Here is a 23301-nt window from a genome sequence, read left to right on the forward strand (position 1 = left end):
TTACTGGTGTGCCTACCAAATGCCACCACTGGGATTATAGTGTTGAGCAAGCAGACATGATCACTTTTATAACAGAAAGAAACATTTTCTTACTAGACAAAATGCCTTCTTTAATGAAGAGAAACAAGATCCACTGTCTTTAAGGGATTGATAGATTTTTTTTTTTAAAGAAACAGACAATAAACTCATTTCAGAGACTGAAAAATGTGGTAATGATAATAAAATAGAGTGGTGTGATAGAGAATGTTTAGGGCATAGTCAGGATGGCAGTGACTCTAGAAAAAAAGGCCAAAGATGATCTTGCTGAGGAGCTGACATTAGAGTTGAGACGTACCCACATAATGAGAAGAGCCTGGCAAGCAGATAATTGGGAGACTTACTGGATGATTGTATGCATGCTTTACACGCTATATTTAAATTCATTTTTCCTTTCTCAATGTGCTAAACTGATGAATTGTTTCTTGATGTCCCAATGATATTATGTACTTTTCATTGGGGTGTGATGTGTAACTAATTGTATGATTATTACTGACCAGGTATCTAATGATAGGACACTTCTATATAATAACAGGATTTTTAACTGGTTGTTTGAATTTGAAATCTGGTAAGTACAAATTACAAGTTCATTTCTTAGGTTTCCTAAATAATGTCAGCTATAAGTACTATATAATTCACAGGGCATATAATTATTCCATAGTTACATGGTGTTTACCAATCAATTATTGAGTCATTTTATGTGTTCATTGTTGGTGTTTATTTTGCAGAGTACATCCAACTGTATTGAGAACACTTATATTTTAATTAAAGAAATAGCACATGTCAGAGCTATCACCCTCTATCTGTTCATACTGACTTGGTGGTAAAAAAAAACCCCACTAAATATTAAGAAATATAGTTTCATTAGTATTCTATAATAAGTCTTGCAGTTCCTTTTTTGTGTGTGTGCTAGAGTGGTCACTAAGAGAAGGGGAGATCCTTCGGTGTCTGAATTCTTTTCAGTTTGTAGTGGAATCTTCTAGACGTTAGAGGAGATTATGTAGTTGGGATGTGCTTATCACATTTGAGATCTGGTCTTTACTCATTATAAAATGTGAGGAGGGGAGAGTCTTCCTTGTTTCCAATGTTGTTATTAATTTTGAAGGTGGAATAAGGAAAGCAGTATTTTTTTTCTTCACAAATATAAAGAGTGTATCTTTTCACAATGAATAAATGGAGAGTTTATGTTAGGTAGTTCTCTGGAAGAAGGTCAACCTTCCACTATTTGAATTATCAACATTTTAACTAATTAGCTTTTTTTTTTCAAAGTTAGTTGTTTTTTTTTTGTTGTTGTTGTTTCAAATGATTTTATTTACATTTTAGTTAGTTAACATAGAGTGTAGGTTTCAGGAGCAGAATTTGGTGATTCATTATTTACATATAACACCCAGTGCTCATCACAAGTACCCTCCTTAATCCTCATCACCCATTTACTGCATCCCCTCACCCACCACCGCTCCAGCACCCCTCAGTTTGTTCTCCATAGTTAATAGTCTCCTATGGTTTCCTCTCTATTTTTTTTACTTCCTCTCCTTATGTTCACCTGTTTTGCTTCTTAAATTGCACATATGATTGAAATCATATGGTATTTATCTATCTTTGACTGACTTCTTCTTAGCATAATACACTCTAGCTTCACCCACACTGTTGTAAAGGGCAAGATTTCACTCTTAATGATGGCTGAGTAATATATATGTTATATATATGTAACACTTCATCTTTATCCATTCATCAGTTGATAGGCATTTGGGCTCTTTCCATAAGTTGGCTATTGTTGATAATGTTATAGCCATTAGAGTGCATGTGCCCTTTCAAATCAATATTTTTGTATCCTTTGGGTTGGTACCTAGTAATGCAATTGTTGGGGTATAGGGTAGCTCTATTTTTAACTTTTTGAAGAATCTCCATATTGTCTTCCAGAGTGGCTATACCAGTTTGCATTCCCACCAACCATGCAAGGGGTTCCCCTTTCTGTGCATCCTTGACAACATCTGTTGTTTCCTGTGTTGTTAATTTTAGCCATTCTGACAGGTGTGAGATGGTATCTCATCGTAATTTTGATTTGTATTTCCCTGATGATGAGTGGTGATGCGGAGCATCTTTTCATACGTCTGTTTTAGCTGATCAGTTCTATGTTAGGGCTTTGGACAAACAAATGAATGTATGGATTCTGTATCCATATTAGTCTGTCATCTTGGACAAATTGCTTATTTAATCTCTAAACTTCAAATTTTTCATCTGGAAATGGGCATAATAATGCCTCCTCACAGGGTTGTAGATAATGCCCCATAAATAGTAACTTTTTGCATTAAATATCCCATATGCTTTAGTTTCCGTCAGTAAGCAGAAACATTATATGGTGAAATAGATCCATAGAACTTACACGATTTCCAAATGCATTACTTTGATATCTAGAATTCTAATTGGAGGCATTCCAACACCGGCCTTTTGGCCTCCTCAGGGAATGGCAGGAATTTTAAAGACAAGAGCATCGTCCAGAGGCATTGACTGCTTGGAGTTCAGTACAGGAATCACCTGGGTTCAATGTGTCTCTTTCTACACTTCACAGCTTCAGTCTGTGTGTTTATTTCCCCCCCCTAGCTCTGTTACCTATTTACTTGGACTGCAAAATCAGAACTATTTGAAGAGTATTGCTCAAAACTTATCTTTGAAAGAAAATTTCTCTCTGAACCTCAAAATAAATGAAATATAATGAAAATTCCCTAGGGTATCTGGTTAATGAAGTGAAGTGCTTCAAAACAAATGAGATGTTTTAATAACATATTGTGATAATAAGCACTAATGACTCTTCTGGCTGCCAAGACAGTAAAGCAAAAATGATGTTATATATAAAAAAAAAAAGGAATCAATCTGCTGTGTAGGCCACCTCCCTTCTTCTTCCCTCCTTTGAAAAAAAAAAAATCTGATGTTTCTTCTAGGATTATATCAAAATGAGGTAAAACCTAGGTGACAGTTCTCTAAGCAGATAAATGAATATAATTTATTTAGTGACACATAAATAACATCTTTCCTGGACAAAAAAAGCTTAAGAAATATGGCACATGATGAAGTCTCAACCCAATTGACATTACTCATATAAAATAATTGTAGATGTAGAGAGAGAGGGAGAGAGAGGAAGAGGAGAGGGAGAGAACGACAGAGGGAGGGAAGGAGAGAAAGAGAAAAGGGACAAGAATTATTAAACAGTTCTTTTACCTTTCAGTTGCTTCATAAGATGCGTGAAAATTGGCTTCAACAGTCAAAGCCATTCTCTTGTGATTCCATAAACATGTACCCAAGCATAATTACATATCTTGTTTGACAATGTAACAAATGACTGGATCTTATTTTTGTTGTTATCAAGATGCTGAGAACACACCTGGGCATTCTTCCTTAGCTACTGTTGCATACAGCATATCTTGTAGATGACACTTAAGATCGCAATAACTCTTTTCTTCTTCCTTAAATATCTCTTTAAAGATTTAAAATGTTTTGCCCATATTAACAAGGAAAAATACGATTGCACTAAAATCTCAGAGACAGTAGCCTAAGGAATGATCAATCTCCTCTTGATTTGTTGGAGATGGTTAGTCCTCATTGTTTAGTTCAATGTACCCTTTCTGTATTATGTGTGAATGAAAAATGGGACCAACAACTACCTTAGAGTTGTGTTAACATCAGAACTTGGCTAAGTAGAATGTTTTCAGCATGTATGTTTCTCTCAACCTTTATCTAATTTCATGTAGTACTCACATATAGTATGTAAATCTATTTTTGTGGGGGTTTTTCCCCCAATTTTTGAAAATAGAAATAAAAGTATCTTTAAGCTTATTGCAACAATTAAAAAAAAATAGTAGAGGTATAAAACTTTCCCTTAGATGTTATTTAACTTTTTATTCGCATTAGAAAAATATTGTAATGTCTATTGTTACTTTTGGTAGACTGAGAAAACATAAGAGCTCACAAGAAATATGTGTGATTATGAACTACAAACACATCATGATAATAAATAAGATGGAGAAAGAGGTGAGCTACTTTACAGTAGATTGAAACAAGGTACTTTGTTTTTTGTTTTTGCTCATTAACTGTAGCAAAAAAGACAAAATGAATAAGCCATGGTTTCACCTCATCAGTACTTATGCCATTTCAGACCTGAGCTCCTTTACCTGTGATTGAATGAGAGTGTAAACTCTTTTTGTCTGATGCCACAGTAAAGAAAATATACTTATTTAGGACTTTTATTTTAATGTATTTTGTCAGAACTTTTTAAGTGTAAAATGACTCTTCCCTGGCAATTCAAATTATTGAAATTTCTGGGCAGCTGAACCATATAATCCAATTTCAACTTTTAAAAAAATATACCCATATCTATAGTTTGTTAAAGTCCTAGATACTTTGGGATGCCTGGATGTCTCAGTTGGTTAGGTGTCTGCCCTTGGCTCAGGTCGTGATCTCGGAGTCCTGGGATTGAGCCCCATGTCAGGCTCCCTGTTCATCTGAGAGTCTGCTTCTCCCCCTCCCACTGCCTTTCCCCTGGCTTCTCACTCTCTCATAAATAAATAAATAAATAAATAAATAAATAAATAAATAAATAATAAAATCTTAAAAAAGAAAATAAAGCCCTGGATAGTTTCTTATACTGAAGTAGAAGTTAGTTTCCTTTATTAAGTATGACTTTCTCAACTGAACTTTATTTTAAAAATATATACTCTAAACAACTGCAATGTTATAACATGTTAGAAACCAGACCTGGACTCAAGAAGACTATGTGATTTTTTTTTCTAGATATTTTACAATAGATGAGATAATATCCTCTCTCAGTGTAAGTGGATTTCTTTCGGAAGGCCTGAAATTAGAATAGGGATTTCTTACTCATATCAAACAATTCTCTTCTCAAGAGTAAATTTGGCTACAGTTAAACTGAGAAAGCTTCATCAATAAGAAAAATCTGGGGATCCCTGGGTGGCTCAGCGGTTCAGCACCTGCCTTTGGCCCAGGGTGTGATCCTGGAGTCCTGGGATCGAGTCCCGTGTTGGGCTCCCTGCATGGAGCTTGCTTGTGTCTCTGCCTCTCTCTCTCTCTGTCTATGTCTATGTCTATCATGAATGAATAAACAAAATCTTAAAAAAAAATTTTGCTCTCAATAATTTTTCAAAATAATTTTTAAGTAAGCATTTTCAAGAATCATACATTTAAAATACTTGATTTCAGAGGTTTACTCTCTAACACTTTTGCCTATAGTAAGTGGGTAGAATTATTCTTTTATAAATGGGGAGATACAAGTATGTGATCTTTGGTTTTGTTTACAGGGTTGAAAGAACGAATCATCATTGGAAATTTCTGCCTAATCCATCATTCTGTTCTGTTTGTCAAGAAATATTTGGGTACAAGTGGAGAAATGGGAACACTTAGTGAGTAATACATTTCATAGTTCTACACCCATGGTTTGCTTTAGATTTTATTTCAATTCCCTCTAAGCTCTAGTGCTTGTATAACTTGTCCAGTAAAACTTAATAATATTGAAACTAGTTTTGAGTTTTTTGTTCAGCTTGAGTCACACTTTTTTCAATATTTCTTTTTTTTTTTTTTTCTGAAATTTTTCAATATTTCTAAGGACACATTCACTGATACAATAAAAAAAAATATGTTGAGTATGCAAGAAACTTTAAAGAAATCACATAGCTTATCCTTTCTTTATTCAAACCAAACCTCACAAATTCCTCCACAACTGAGGCTTTTAAACACAAGATTTTACAACCTCCTTGTGAAACTAAATCCAATATTTAACAACCTTTACTGTCAAGATGCTTCTATTTTTATTTTGTTTATGATTAGCATTTTATTTTGGTGCAATTTCAACTCACTTCCCCTTTCTTTAGTTACAATAATATGGAAAACTGGTCATCAAATGATTTTACATAGTAGCAAGCAAATGTTACAATGAATAAAAAATTATGGATATTGTATTTTTAAAATAGGAATTTGACTTTTGAGAAATATTTAACAAAAAAATTGAACCTTATGTCATCTCCAGTAAATTGTAGACGATAGATCATATATACATGATGAATAAATGATTAACTTAATGTGAAACATATTCTTTTTTTAAACATATTCTTTTGATGGAATGTTCCTATATTTTCTTGGTTCAAAAATGATTTCATCAGAGATCCTGTGTCTCTAACTTGTCATACCACAGATTTTTGGAGGCATGAACAACAGCCTCAAATACAAGCCAATAGAGACATCTGCCTTAACTCCCAAGAACTATCTAAAGAGAGACACAGTGACTTTATGGATAGAAATATATTATGCATGCAGTTCTTCAAAATGTATTTTGTTATTTAAATTTGAACATGACTATGTCTAATGTTTTAGCAATTCACTTCTAACAAACTAATGGCAACTGCTGTAGAGATCAGGTTCAGAAAGAATTCTGACAAGGTGATTGGAATTTCTATACAGATACTTGCTAAGTTTCCCCTTGTATCCGTTCTCTGATGCATCTAACAGATTAATGAAACAAACATATCAATGTGAACAGAAACTCTTCTATTAAAAATTTCCCTCAAAGAGACTTTATATACTTAGGTTTCAAAGACTTTGCCTATATTCAGGATTCATGGAAAATAACAGTAAAGTGGGAATGGAGAGAGGTTCATAAAGGAAGTAATGAATCCAAAGAACCGACTAATTTTCAGGAGAGGAAGAGGTTAATGAAGTGTATAGCTAAAAAGAATGCTCTAGATTCTAACAGTTGATATATTTAAAAGTAAGATTTTCCACAGATAAGCAAAATAGAGAAAAACTTGAGGCAGATAATGAAAAGTTGACTTTTTGGAGTTGGGTCAATAATGTTGTTCTCTTGCACCAATGATATTGAGATAATTTGCTATGGATGGCATGATATTTGAAGATGCACAAATTAATAAATAAAGAATCTTTCCCTTCCTTGGTCTGTCTGGATGGCATTAATATCAGGAAGATACCAATGATACTAATAGGCAAGCCCAATTATTATCAGTATTTCTTTCTTTCTTTTTTTAAAAAATATTTTATTTATTTATTTGAGAGAGAGATGGAGAGTGAGAGGGCATGGGCGGGGGCGGGGGGGGCGTGGACAGGGGCAGAGGGAGAGGGAGAAGCAGACTTCCCACTGAGCTGGGAGCCCAATGTTGCAGGACTCCAATCACAGACTCTGGGATCATGACCTGAGCCAAAGACAGATGCTTAACCGACTGAGCCACCCAGGCACCCCTATCATTATTCCTTTCTTCAACATATTTTTTTTAACATTTTTTAGAAGATCCTCTAGTTATTACTAGGAGATTTGTATTCATTAAGCTAAAAATGTAAATGTTTTGAAAAAAGTGAGCAATTCTGCTCATATATATACTTTAGTAAAAATGTATATGCCAAACTATCCTCAGCATTGCTAGGATGGGATATATGTTTTATAGCTAAAATAATATGGATCCAAAATTCGAATAGGTTTCCTTCCTTAGCTTTGAATGTAAATAAAACTGAAATGTTACAGTAGCTTACCATTTAGAGAAATTGGCAAGAAAGTTAGTTAATTGACATTGACAAAATTGTTTTCTCTAAGGTCACCCAAGATGCTATGACGCATAGAAAATTTTTTTTTAATACTTTAGCTAGAATTAAGCAATGATGAAATCATGACTGTCCTTATATTTAGTAAAATCGCTGCTTCACTTGATTATTTATGTCTTTATTTTGTAGAAATGTTCATCTATGAACATATGAAAGCCCTCTCCTGGATATCCTCTTTGTCCCAGATAAGGACACCAGTTCTTAAATGTCTAAACAGCAAAAATTCCTGCCACTTTTAAAAATGCAGTTTCGAAGGCTTTGATTTAGACCTACCAAATATGAATCTCCAAATTCTTTTATAAGATCCACACTGAAATCAGTGCTTGGTTCTCATGTAGAAGCACTGATCTAAACCAATCCTTGCCATGATTATAACAAATTTATAATTTAATGGATCTCATTTAAAAAAAAAAGATTTTATTCATTTTTTTGACAGAAAGAGAGAGTGAGAGAGAGTGAGCACAAGCAGGGGGAGGAGCAGAAGGAGAGGGAGAAGCAGGCTCTTTGCTGAGCAGAGAGCCCAATGTGGGGTTCTATCCCAGGACCCTGGGATCATGACCTGAGCCAAAGGCAGACACTTAACTGATTGAGCCATCAGGTGCCCTTCTCTTCTTTTTCTTATCCTCACATATGTATCTTTCTAGCTGCTCACTTAGTCCCTGACCTGCCTACATGCTATTTGTACTAGGATGACAGGCATCTCAAACTTCATTTGACCCAAACAGGGAATGCTCCTTTCTAAAGCACCTTCTTCTCCCCAGGATTTTCCCCTCTGGATAAGTGAGTGGCCACCTATAAAAGTTACTTCACTACCTCCATCCTCTAAAATATTTTAAACATGAAGAAAGAAACAACAAAATCTTTGAACCATCATTAATTCTGCTTTGTTTTTTACTCTTCCAACAATATTTAATCCATCAACAAGCCCTCTATTATATTCCAAATGTATCTTTCTCTCCTCACCTCTATTGCCACCATGTGTTCCAAGCCATTGCTGTTTTTCCCTGCTACATTACAGCCAAAGTTCTAAGTCTTTCCCCTGCTTCTATCCCCACTAAACCATCTGCAGGCATCATCCATGAGGTCTTTAAAACCATCCATTAGCTCATGTTGTTCTCACTCTGAAGGCTCTGGTGCAGCCAGTATGAGCCCCCAAATATTACTGTTGCACATGATTTGGTTCCTGTTTCTGAATCCTTATATCTTAGCACTCAACTCTCAACTCACTGTGGTTCAGCTTAGCCGCCACTGGCCTTCCTTTTGTTCTAACACAACAAGCTTCTTCCCCAATTGGGCCATTTTCACTAGTGTTTTCTTTTGCTTGAAATGCTCTGCATGTGTTTTCATGGGGCTAGTTTCTTTGGGTCAAGTCTCAACTCAAATGGGACCTCCCCAAAGATCTTTCCTAATCTCCTCATCCAAATTAGCCAACCGAAGAAGTCATTCAGCACCACGAGCCTTTTTCTTGACAGATCACAGGCTTCTTAAGGGAAGAATCGAAACCAAAAATAATAACCCTTTCCTTCACCATGTGCAGCCTTCCAGTGCTGCTGTTCCCCCCTCCTTTTATTACCAAGATTCTAGCAAGAAGGGGCTTTATTTGCTTCCTGTTAATTTCCGCAACCACTTCAGTTTGGCTGTGGCCAATATCCGATCTAACTGACACCAACGCATACTGAACTGACACACCCAGTGACTTATTTGCAGTCTTCATGCTATTTATGTCTTTACAGTACTTGACACCATCTTCTTGAATTTTCCCTTATTTCCCAGTGGAGTGAGGTAAGTAGAAGTCCTATAATACCCAGCACAGTCTCCAATAACAAAAAACACTATTGGTGTCCTATATAATCTTTCAATGTTCCACAGTCATTTGTATAGGCAAAAAAAAAAATCTGTTTACTGAGCCTCAATGCTGGATTTTACATATAAACAGAGGTTCACTTCTGTACATTTTAATATTCATTAAAATATGCAGAAATTTAGCTACCTTGTAAACTGAGAGATAATTAACTTGTTTAGTTTGGACCTTCACTAAGAATTGTTTACTGTTTCAGAAAATTATATCTTCAACGACACACTGTGTGTATATAGCATGGCTATGTCAGTCAACATTTGTTATGTTATCACAATCATGAGATTCCTAGGTATATGAATGTTAATATATGCATATATATACATATCTACCTGCATATATGTATGCATACACATATATACCTATATAAGAACATATATAAATTCAATGCTTGTATTAAAATGAAAATATAAAATAAACTAATATTCAGTTTAATATTGAATTTTTATTCAAATATGGACTTCCTCGTTGTAAGTAGTTATAAGCATCTGATAATTTCATTATGTCATTTAACATAGACATGCCTGAAGTATTTATATATTTAACTGGGTATTTTATTATGAACACATTTCTTTTATTTCTTCTTTATATTAAGAGTGGGTATTATATATTGTGTTTATTAAATTATGTGTATAAAAGGCAATACTATTTATGACTTGTATTTAACAATAATAAAAGGGGGCTTTATAAAATATTTGCTATATGGGGTCTGATAGGACTGGGACCCAACACTTTATAGCTCAGGAACCCTCCAATGCTCCATGTCCCCCTATGCATGGCACTATGAAAGCATTTACTGGACAGTACTCTATCTGCTCATCTGATGCTGTCTGTTGTAGACTGTAAGATCCAGACAGTAAGGTCCTTGTCCTACTCTATTTTTGTAAATGCAGGGTCTAGCATGTTGGCAATAGATGGTTCTCAGTAAATGTTTATAGAATGAATGAACCTACTCAAGTAGAGGTTACCATAGCACTTTCTGAAAATGTAAAAATGAATTAAGTCAATTCTCATTAAAATTTGTAAAAAAATTACATGAAACTCCAACTAGTAAGGTGATACAATTGAGCTAATGCTTCTTTATAGTAGAGTAGATGGCTCTGAGTCTTATCAATCTGTCTTGATGCCCACTTTTGAGGGTCTCTGAACTTAGGCTAACTCTCCATCACCTCTAGGGTACCCTAGTTTGAAAAACATTGTACTGGATAATCTTTCATTAAAGTGACCTCTAGCTTAATAATTTTAGGATTTGCCATTTGATTTTGGGTCAAAAATCCCAAAAAGTTTTCTCTTTTTCATATTCATGTGATGAAATTTCCAAAATTAGTTTCTTTGAATATAAGATCTTTTCTCTGGAAGCATTTTTCTTCTTTTCTTTTGCCAGAAACAAAAATGGATGCTGAATATTTTTAATACTCATACTACATTACACAATACACTTTTGGAAAAGTATCATTCTGAAATACCACTAGGTATTGAAAAGCCTAATTAAAAGTCTCATTAGAGGGGTGTCTGGATGGCTCAATCAGTTAAGCATCTGGCTCTTGGTTTCAGCTCAGGTTGTGATCTCAGGGTTCTGGGATTGAGGCCCTGGTTGGGCTCTGTGCTCAGCAGGGAGTCTGCTTGAGGGTTCTCTCCCTCTGCCTGACCCCCCAGCTCTTTTTCTTTCTCTTTCTCAAATAAATAAATTGTTTTTAAAAACCTGATTTTAGTTATTTAATATAGTTTGTAAATAAAAGAAGTATCTTCATTATTACTCTTGAAAAATATATAAAGTAGGCCAATTCATCATTAGTTTTGTTGTTACCTTTTATAGCCAACTCAGCCCAACAGCTGACACCCTTATCCCCTCTACTTGCTATCCATGATACATACTTCTCCCTACAGTATGCCCCATGCTCTTTGTAATACAATAACTGGCCTCAAAATATTTCCTTTCTGTCTCCCATTTCTTCAAGATTCCTAGAAAAGTAGCTAATCTACTATCATAGGATCATAGACATGCAATAAGTATTTGTTGAGCAGATGATTAAGTTATTTACGGATTACTGTGGTAACATGTAAGTTTAAGGGAAGACTTTATTAAGAAGCAGAGAGACTGGGCAGCCTGGCTGGCTCAACAGTTTAGTGCTGCCGTCAGCCCAGGGTGTGATCCTGGAGACCTGGGATCGAGTCCCATGTCGGGCTCCTTGCATGGAGCCTGCTTCTCCTTCTGCCTGTGTCTCTGTCTCTCTCTGTGTCTCTCATGAATAAAGAAATTAAATCTTAAAAAAAAAAAAGAAAAAGAAACAGAGACTTTAATCCAAAGGAATGGGAAGAAGAAGAGGAGTAACCTTTGACAAACATTTACTATGTACCTGGTGCTGAGTTAGTCTCTTTACATATACTGCTTTATTTTTAAAAAATCATAAGAAGATACCTTTCACCGTTTTACAGAAAAACAAATGAAATCTTAATGAGTTAAGTATCTTGCCAAAATATAGAACATAAGTAGCAAAGGGGAGAGTCAGACGCAGGTCTGTCTAAGTCCAAAGCCAGAACTCTTCCCATTGTCATGTCACATCCAAAAAGAATGAGGAGAAGCTTTGGGAACACGGGGGAGTCCATGAAAGCACATAGGACTGGAGAACTGGCATTGTTTTTTTTTGAGGCAAACTTCATATTTTCTTTGATGCTACATGGAAAAGATAGTCCAGACACCATTTTCGCCAGAGACTATTTCATCCTATACTAATGTGAATGAATCACAATTAACTTTTGTTTCAGCTCTCTTGAAGTCCTGCCTGAAACAGTGATTATCTAAATTATATATTTTAATTTTATTATTTTCAAGTGATATAGTAACTGGAATTAAACTACTCAAATGTTGCATCCTAGAAATTCTACCCTAATGGTTTTATTCAGTATTTCCAAATACTGGTTTGATTGTTATTGATTAAATCTCAGCAGTAAATCAACATTCTCTAACAATTTTATTTACCTATTTATTTGTCCACCCATTTTTTTTATTTCACCAAGTTGAAATTTAATTTGCTATTGATATACATTTTTTAAATTTAAAAGAGTGAGATGGATCACCCATTGTCAGAAACTCATAAAGATAAATATCAAGAAATATTCTGCTTCCCTGCCTCTTAAGTAACAACCAAAGTTATGAGTATTTAACATGAAACATTTAAGTAGTTTAACAGTAGCTAACTTTTTAAAAAATTATTTTTGTAAGATTTTCACATGTTTGATCTCATTAGAACCTCAAATTAAAAATAAATAAACCAATGTAAGAGGGAGGTCATAGTATTATCCTTACAGATAAGGAGAGTCAGGTTTGAGGCTTTGTGTAAGGTTTGTAGAATCCAGGAAGAATATATTGCTCAATTGCCTTGCTCTTTTTAAAAAATATTTTATTTGTTTATTTGAGAGATAGAGAAAGAAAAAGCATGAGCTGAGGGAAGAGCAGGGGGAGAAGCAGAGGGAGGGAATCTCTCAAGCAGACTCCTCAGAGCCTGACGCAGAATTCAATCCCAGGATCCTGAGATACAACCAAAGCTGAAACCAAGAATCTGATGTTTAACTGACTGAGCCACCCAGATGCCCCTCCATTGCCTTATTCCTAACTGCCCAGAGTTCAACAGACATTATCTATAGGAAAGAATTAATTCTAAACCAATTGTTCTTCTTGGCAGAGGAGGATTCTCTTATCCTGAAGCCTTAATTGGTCAGGGAGCAAACATCTGCAGGAGGCATTTGGATCTTTGATCTCCTCTTAAAAAAATGAGGTTCTCAGAAAAGTAGCCTTAATTTTTAAAATTCAACACATTGAGGTTATCTTTCTCAAGCTATGCCCTTAGAACTACTTTCACATCTTCTGTAAATCTTCCCATTATAGAATCCAGAAAGATTATTTACAATAAAAAATAGTGGTAATTAAATGGAGGGACTTTAGGAGAATTTAACTACTTTTGGATCAAAGAACCCTTTGAGAATCTGATTAAAGTATGGATTCTATTCAGAAAATGCATTGTATGCGTACTTGTCAACTTCCTTGAAGTTTCCAACTTTATAAGAAAATGGAAACACAAGAAGTACTTTCCAAGCTGGATATTATTTAAGAGAAAGAGTTTTGAACAAGACATTTTAGAAGATGCATGTTCCACATAATTTGAACATAAAATAAGCTCCTGCTGTCTCAAACCACAATTATGAGTCAAGAAAGAAAGAGACATCTTCATCTTTGACAGTTTTATAACCATGAAATTAACATGTAGAGATTTTACAGCCTGAAAATGTTAGTTATGTGCTATGAAACACTTTCCCAAAAGTTTGCTTTCCTGGTTAAAAGATAATTTTTAGTGCTACTTAACAAAAATAGAGAGAATTGTGAAGTATTTGCAGTGCCAAAATTGTCCCATTTCATTTTATAGCATTTCCAATGAAATGAATTTCATCTCTGAGATACGAGAAGTTTATAAAGCAACTACTTGTGGGTTTTTTTTTTTGCAGTTAAAATAGATTCACTTTTATAATCGCAATCTTTCAGAAAATAAGAATTTTAAGCAGCTCTTACCTCATCAGAACCAGATCCAAAAATCAGCAAGTCAAAAGGAATTGCTGCAACCATGTCGATCAGGAACCAGCCTTTGAAGTAGTGTATTGCTATTTTGGCTGGATCACTTACCACTTCTTCATTCTGATTTACATATGTTGTTCTGAAGTTTATTAGAATATCTATGATGAACATAATATCCACAATCAAGTCCACCACATTCAAAGGGCTACAAGAATAGCCACATTCTCGTCTTTTCTGTTCTTCTCTGTCATTGAGGAGAAAGGCTGCGGAGTAGGGCGTGAATATAGCAGTGTATATGACCAATAGCAGAATAAGCCAATCCCAGACAGCCTTGAAGGGGCTGTAGTGCAATATTGTAAACTTGTTGATGCGTGGGGTCTGCAGTTTATACTCTGGTAGGACATCTGCTCCTAAAGAGAGAACCTGAACAAAAAAGAAAGTAGGCACACTATGTAAAAATGTCATTATTTAATCTCCTAACCTATAAATATATTAAGGCAATTATACATCAAAATCTATTAGGCAAGATGCATGTAATTGTGAAGTGTGTGTGAAAAACATACATTTAAGGCCCCAATATAAACCCCCACTTTGCAGTATATTTGACTCCAGAAAACTCCATTGGTATTTTTTTTTCCATTGGTATTTCTTGATAAATACGATTTTCAGTGAAAAGTAATGAATACTGTCACTGATATAGCAAGGAGTGGTTACTTATTTTTTTTGAACATACTACTACTCAGAAATAAAAATACATAGCGGTTTTTAGAAAATCATAAAATCAGTCTGATACACGAGTAATTCAGTTTTAAAACCTTACAAAAGATTGTATGTAATGAATAGAAGCAGCCTACTTGGATCCATGTTCATATTTAATTTACATATATTCAATTCATAATTAAACCTTGATAAATTAAATCCAACTCATTCAAATCTTTAATTTGAATTTTCCCACCTGCAATCTGTTTTTAACGTAGAAAAAAAGGCACATGAGATTAAAATAAACACAAAGGACTCTTTTTGAGGTTGAGAGAATATTTTATATTCTGGGACAAATGTACTTTCACCCAAACTCCTCCATCACATTTACAGAATCATAAAGAGAGAATGGTGCAAGGAGATGTTCAGAATATTGATCTGGAAATGTTGCAAGATTATTAGCACCAATGGGCACTTAAGCCCTGAGATTTATTCTACCTGATGAGACATTGGGTAGACCAGAATAGTTCATCTTTTGACAGTTCATCAAAATAGTTTATCTGAAAAAATGAGAACTAAACATGAATTATGAGGTGCCTGGATCCGGGAGTCCTGGGATCCAGTCCCACATCTGGCTCCCCATGGGGAGTTTGCTTCTTCCTCTACTGTGTCTCTGCCTCTCTCTGTGTGTCTGTCATGAATAAATAAAATTTAAAAAAATAAACTTGAATCACAATGCAGTAAAAAAGCTCATGAGTTGGTAACTCTAGACTAAGTTTCAAGAACAAAGGTCAAAGCAAAAATGTTATCTTGCTACCCAAAAAATGTAATGAGTCTTAATATAGGGGTTTACAAAAACTGAAATTTTTAGATGGCTCCACAAATGGCACACAGAGACATGTTTTAAGGGAGCGGTGGGTTCTACTCTTGCATTATGAATATCCCACATATATGCAATGGCTCTATGTCAGAGCTAATTTCACTAAATAAATTTTCTTAGGCTAGATTCTCCTAAAGCTAATGTATTATCAGCTCTGCAGGAAGAACTTCAGAGAATTCCCTACTGATTAGTCAAACAGTGTTATTTCTGTGTTCTTGGTAATTCTATCCCTGTAGGTTTTAACTTGATTATAACGATATATAGGCAAATTTCAATTTTAAATCTTATTTTCATTGTCATATCTCATACTTTTTTTCGTATATAATGAGTTACCATTCTTATCTTAAAAAGAACTTGAGAAGTTTAATAACCACAAATGAGGTACATGATTTTTAAATGTAATAGAAGAGTTCAGTTAAAATAGACGAAAGTGTTTTAAAATAACAGCTAACCTGATTTAACTTGCTTTGAAAAAAAATAATAATATAGAAACTAACCTTTTTTTTTCAGTCCAGAGCAAATTTCAACAGGAAATAGGTCTTTATTCTAAGCTATTATAAGAGAGGACTGAATTATCAGTAAAAAATAAATCTGGAAAATAAAGTTGTTCATTGTTTCTGAAATATTGAATATATTCAGAATCTAAGATCTCAATCTCTAACTCTAAAGAGGAATAATGTTTGGAAAGTCTGTAAGTTGAGTAGTGCCGACTGTTAGAACTCCAATCATGTTATGCTCAGTACCGAAAATCAGCCCATAATATTTTGGTCTGGAAAGAATGGATCATCTCTTAAGGTGACATTATGTAATAGCCTTTCCTTAAAACAAACAAACAAACAAACAAACAAACAAGGAAGATTCAGAGTGTAGAAAGTAAAATCCAAACCCTCATTTTGCCTCTCAAAAATCATCTAAAATATTGGACCCATTCTACCTTTACAGTTCCTTCTCACAGTAGATTCTTTTATGCACTCTGACAAAACTTGGCTAAAATTTTTGAACTGTTGAGAAATTTCCAAACCCTAAATTCACAAATTTCTTTCATTAAAAAAAGAGTATGTAATTATTCAAAGAGAACCCCTCAAAAAAGTTATTCTTAAAAAGAGGGATATTTGTCTGAGTTTGATCCCAGCTTAAGTGATATGCCCCCAATAACAATCTCACACATAGAGCACTTTGAATACTTGTTTTAGCAGAAGTAGAAGTTAGAATGCATTCAGCCCCATGGAACATCCCCCGAGAAGTGAAAACTGGATGGAGCCCTTTCCACTCCACATATGCGAGCATTCCTTAACAGGTGACCACTTTGCTTAGGGCTGGAGACTGAAAAATTGGGAAGATACTGTCGTTGACATTGCAGTTTATGGTCTACTGGGAGAAAAAGACATGCAGGCCAAGGATTCGAAGCTCTGCTGGGTGTGGTCCATCCATTCCTGGGTTGGTGGTGGTGCTGATGTAGGGGGTGGTCTCCACAGAGGCTTTTCAGGGAAAGATGTCACTTGAATTGATATTTTGAGTAGGGGAAAGATAAGAATGCAGTTGCGGGGATGAGGAAATTGGAAAGGGAAGAATATTATAGGCAGAGGGAACAGAATGACAAAGGTAGGGAGGTATGAAATGATGTGTTGTGTGTTGAGGAATTATAAGCTGCCTTATGCTGTAGATAGACAAAATGCAGGGGAGTTGTGGTGGGGACGGCAGCGGAGAGAAACAGTGATAGGCTGTGGAAAATCAAATATGGTAGAAATCTCTGGCTTTCTCCTTTAGATCGGGGTTTCTCACACTTGAATAAAATACAGACTCCTTTTAAGGGACAGATACTTATTGTAGAATCACAATGATAACTGATATTCGTTTATTTATAATGTTAAGTAAATACACATGAAAATCACACTGTTAGAACTTCTTATGCTTTCAGCACTTAATATGACTATTGTGAGTTGAATTGTGTACCCCAGAGAGGTATGCTGAAGTCCTAATCTCCAGCACCTATGAATGTGACCTTAACTGAAAATACAGTCTTCACTGATGTAATCAAGGGAAGATGAAGTCCTAGTGGATTGGAGTGGGCCTTGATGCAATAACTGTTGTCCTTAACATTATATGTTCTCATTCATTTGGGGAATATCAATAATAGTGAAAGGGAATAGAAGGGAAGGGAGAAGAAATGGGTAGGAAATATCAGAAAGGGAGACAGAACATAAAGGCTCCTAACTCTGGGAAATGAACTAGTGGTGGTGGAAGGGGAAGAGGGTGGGGGGTGGGGGTGAATGGGTGATGGGCACTGAGGGGGGCACTTAACGGGATGAGCACTGGGTGTGATTCTGTATGTTGGCAAATTGAACACCAATAAAAATAAATTTATTACTAAAAAAAACCTGTTGTCCTTATAAAAAGAAGGAAATTTGAGTACAGAGACACAAAGACATATAGGGAGAATGCCATGGGACAATGGGGGAAGACACAGCTGTGAGCCAAGGAACACCAAGGAATGGTGGCAGCCATAAGGACCAAGAAGAGAAGCATGGAACATACGCTCTCTCAGATCCTCCAGGAGGAACCAACTTTGTCAATATATTGAACTCCCAACCCCCAGGATCATGAGAGAATAACTTCCATTGTTTTAAGATACCCATTTTATGTATTTTGTTATAACAAGCCTAGAATATTAATACAATGACAAAAATAAAAATAAATGAATTACAGAATATTCCTAACCAGTGAATTCAAACTATCATCATTAGTTCAGTATTTGGCATATCTGTAAGTCAAAAATTATTTTTTTTTTAAGTCAAAAATTATTGACATTTGGCTAATGTGCATGGTCTAATCTAATAGGTAAAATATCTTTTCTATCTTCAACCTCAATACCTTTATGTAAAAGAATGTTGTCAACATAGTTTTAAAAATTGAAAGATTTTACTATTTTAGGGTAATCTGATCTAATTCTTTTTTTTAAGATTTATTTATTCATGAGAGACAGAGAGAGAGAGAGAGAGAGAGAGGCAGAGACACAGGCAGAGGGAGAAGCAGGCTCCTCGCAAGGAGCCCAATGTGGGACTCGATTCCAGATCCTGGGATCACGCCCTGAGCCAAAAGCAGACACTCAACCGCTGAGCCACCCAGGCATCCCCTGATCTAATTCTTAATTTAAATTTTGCTCCTACCGGGCTTCAAAACACATTTAAATGGTGTTACTTGATACCATATAAAAGTTTTTGTTCACTTGAAGTTCAGTTTTGCTTTGGGGCATTACTGGATTTTAAATGAAGTGGGTATCTAATCAAATGATTTCTGGAACTGGGTTCAGAAAGTTAGTCCATTTGTTATATTTCAACATACCTGTTGATAGCAAACCACTGAAATTTATTATATAGCAATGGAGTATCCTTTGACAATGCATTTGCAGTAATTGGTATAGTATCAAATTATATGGTCAAGTTCTTTTGGCTTCTACATAGGTGTGCCTGTGTTATATCATTCAATTCTCTCATGAATTTTACCAGTCAATGATTTCAAAACTTGTATTCATACAGCATACTTAGCCCTGTGTGGTCTCATTATAAATCCAAATGAGGTCACAGGCCCTGAAGTCAGTTAGCACTCTGTTATTAAGTGATAATCTTACAGAGTCAGAATATTATTTTGTTTTGAGTTTTCACCATCATATACAAATTTTTAAGATTGTCCATGAGAACTTATGGCCCTTTGAGAATATTCTTTTCCGTGAATATTGGTTTAAGAATTGTTGAAGTTTACCAGGCAGAGAAGGCAAGGTGACCAAGTTAGTTTTAGATAAATGCATCTGGTAATGGAAAGCAAGGATAAATGAGAGGAGGGCAGGATCAGAGGCTTAGAGATAAATTAGGACTTTGGTACTAAGAAAGATAGATACGTGAAGAGAGATCAAGAAAGCCTGTATTAAAGGAAGGTGGCAGAGACTGGAAAGAGAGACACATTTGGGAAATAAATGCATCTTAAAATGAGAATGAAGAATAAGAAAACATTTGTTTCTTTGTGGTTTCAATAATGAGTTTTATTAGAGCCAAGCATGGTAATAGAAATCTATGAAAGCTCCCCCATTTATAGAATAAGGGAAAGTCTATTAAAATAGACTTTAAATCTGAAGACCTGGGTTTAAATTTCAGGTACTATTTTTCTGGTAACTAATTTAATCTCTCTGGATTGGTGTGTTGTTTTTCGTTTGTTTTGTTTCGTTTTTTCATCTGTGTGATGTAGATAGAGTCTTTGCTCAAAGCACCTATCCATACAGAGCTACCAAATCACTTTAGGTAATTTCTATAACAGAATCTGATAAAACAAGAAATATTTAGATAAAGTAATTTCATTACTGTTTAGAATTCTAGGGTTACTTATTTAAATCCTGATTCAAATAAGCCAACTCTAACCAACACATTTGGAGAAAGTTGAACACTGACTGGACTTTGATAATATTAAGGAAATGTTCAGTTATCTATTCGCTGGAACAAACTAAACCAAAACATAGTGGTTTAAAATAGCAGTCATTTTATTATTCATGATTCTATGGATGAGAAATTTAGCCTGGGTTCAGTTAGGCCATTCCTCTACTCCACACAGTGTCTACTGCAGTCAGTAAGTGATGTTTGGTTGGTGGCTGAGCTTGAGTTGAGAATCCAGAAAGTCTTTACTGATATGTCTGGTATCTTGGTAGGGATAATTATAAGGCTGACCTCTTGCAATACAGTGGAATAGCTGGGTCTATCCTCTTCTCTGTCTCTAGGTAAATATAGATAAATATAACCTAAAGACACATATATATCTATTTATCTATGTATAGAGAGACTATTTATATGTAGTTTTTATAGAAACTGTGTTTATAAAAGACTGTATAAATATGTGTATATATATGTATATACAGAGAGAGAAATGTTTGTATATGTAGAGACAGATATACAGTTTCTATAAAAACTATATATAGTTTCTCTATATAGTCCCTTTTCAGGGCACTTTTCCATATGGTCTCTTCAGCAGGGAGTAAAATGTCCATGTGGAGGCTCAGTACTCCCAAGGGAGAAGTAGAAGTGTCCAGTCCTCTTAAAGTTAAGACCTAGGAATAGTATGGGATCACTTTTTCCCCATATGTTATTGGCCAAAGCAGTCACAAGCCAGCCTAGATTCAAGACAATGGAGGTGTAGTCTTTACTTTTTGATAGAAGAATAGCATATACAAATAACCACCATTTGCTTCAACGTGGATGGAACTGGAGGGTATTATGCTGAGTGAAATAAGTCAATCGGAGAAGGACAAACATTATACGGTCTCATTCATTTGGGGAATATAAATAATAGTGAAAGGGAATAGAAGGGAAGGGAGAAGAAATGGGTAGGAAATATCAGAAAGGGAGACAGAACATGAAGACTCCTAACTCTGGGAAATGAACTAGGGGTGGTGGAAGGGGAGGAGGGTGGGGGATGGGGGTGAATAGGTGACGGGCACTGAGGTGTACACTTGATGGGATGAGCACTGGGTGTTATTCTGTAGGTTGGCAAATTGAACACCAATAAAAAATAAATTTATTATTAAAAAAAAGAAGAAGAATAGCATATATGTGGAAGAACAAGAATAAATTGTAGCCATCTTAGAAACAAGCTGTCACAGGAATTATTGACAATTGTTTTTAGGTGTAATGTTATTGTGGTTTTTTTTTTTAACAGTATTTACTTTTTAGGGCTATGTAGTGAAATATTTATATAAAATGCTATAGCTTTGGGGGGGGGGGGTTGCTTAAATATATGGTATAACCATGGGGCATGCATTCCAAGGCCCCTAGTGGTTGCCTGAAACTATAGACAGCACTGAATCCAATATATATTACATTTTTTCCTATACATACACACCTATAATAAAATTTAAATTATAAATTAGGCACAGTAAGAGATTAACAACAGGAACAATAAAATAGAACCTTTATAACCATATGCTGTAATAAAAGTTACATGAATGTGGTGTCTCTCTTTCTCTCAAAATATCTTATTATAAGGTACTGACCCTTCTTTTTATAATATATGAGATAATAGAATGTCTACATGTTGAGATGAAGCGAGGTGAATGACATAGGTATTGTGACATAACTTTCGGCTACCTTTAGGCTATCTTTTGATGACAGACAGATTATCCATTTCCATGGTTGACCACGAGTAACTAAACCACAGAAAGCAAAATTGCACCTAAGTGGGGAGAGGGGAGTTACTGTAATCCAGAGTGAGAGAATGGAAGGCAGAGACAAAGTCTGCTTATGTGCTGCAACATCAGCTGCATGTTGACTTTTATTAAAACAGGGAGATGGGCATATAGTATTCTTTCTATTTTTATAACATGTTTACATTTTTTTACAGTAAAAAACAGTAATTTTAGAATTTCAGCCAGAAAGGCCTAAGTAAGATCAATTGAGGGTGTAATTTCCTGATGGAAAAAAAGAGCTAGGTCTACACACATCACAAGGGCTCACTCCTATCAGAGTTTCTGGCTGGATAAGCTTGGATTACTGTTTCTACAACAGACTGTTTGATTTGCTCTCTACACATCTCATTCATATTCTGTTGACCTTCATTCAGCCACACAGACTAAACACAATGCCAACTTTGCTGGCCTTGACGTGTTTGCCTTTAAAGTCCCATCATATTGGTGACTCAGACAAATCATGTTACAAGAAGCTAAGTCTGCAAATGCTCATTCCTCTGAGTATACTTGGCTGCATTACTCATTAAGTTGGATTAAAATACAGCCAACTTCTCGGAGCCTCATTAGGTTAGACCTCTTATTGAAATGCTTTTGCTTTATTAAATTTCACATTCAAACTCCAAGTTTTCATTCTAGATTGACATTATGTATGTTTTTTCATTTTTCCTCCATACAACTACCACTAAATGCAATGTTTATGTTGGTTAATGTCATTTTGGTAAATATTTGCATTATGTGCTCATTTTATAGGAAATCCATTTCTAGGAAATAATTGATCTCTCTTGAGGAATCAAAAGGTTTCATTTCTTTTTTTAAAAAAAATGACAATAAGGATTATTTCATTAATTGTATTCACCTTTTGCCTTCTTGCAGAAAACTGTGAGTTTAAAATTTCAATACAATTATTTATACTTCCCTTCACATTGTTTTAATTGTTCTATTTCCATTTCAGTGGTCTAATAGCATGTATCTTTTATAATGTCACTTTATACTTCTTTGGAAATAGGACAAATGTATAAATTATAAGTCATAAGTAAGTTAATATTAATCATGAAAGTGCTTTAGAGCGATTATGTTGGAAATGAAATATTAGACAGGCAAATATTTGTTTTAAAAACATGAATAGTATTCTAATGTGCCAATGATTAAAAAGAGAAAGGCTGCTATACAATCTATTACGTTTCCTTAGGAGAGCCAACTTCTCCCACACATTTGAGAAATAACATACTTTAGAAAGATAAAACATGATTAATTGAACGATTATAAGGATTTTCTTTAAAAAGTAAAAGAAAAAAGAAGGAAAAAAAAACCCTCTCTATATAAAAAAAAAGGGAACTCCATAGTCTCTGGAAAGACACTTCTATTTTTCTCTTTCTTCAAACCACCAATTAAATATACAGTTTAGCACAGACTAAAATATGGTTTTC

At 34.9% G+C, this 23301-nt stretch overlaps 1 protein-coding gene across 1 annotated transcript in view; it reads right to left on the reverse strand.

The window, feature by feature from the left end:
* Positions 1-23301, reverse strand: part of KCNH7 (potassium voltage-gated channel subfamily H member 7) — a 477016-nt gene that overhangs the window by 54897 nt on the left and 398818 nt on the right. Inside the window, exon 7 of the mRNA XM_041722501.1 lies at positions 14070-14495. Coding sequence (XP_041578435.1) covers positions 14070-14495 — 426 coding nt within the window. The remainder of the gene's footprint in view (positions 1-14069; positions 14496-23301) is intronic.

This window comes from Vulpes lagopus, chromosome 11, assembly GCF_018345385.1.
Source record: "Vulpes lagopus strain Blue_001 chromosome 11, ASM1834538v1, whole genome shotgun sequence".
NCBI lineage: Eukaryota > Metazoa > Chordata > Mammalia > Carnivora > Canidae > Vulpes > Vulpes lagopus.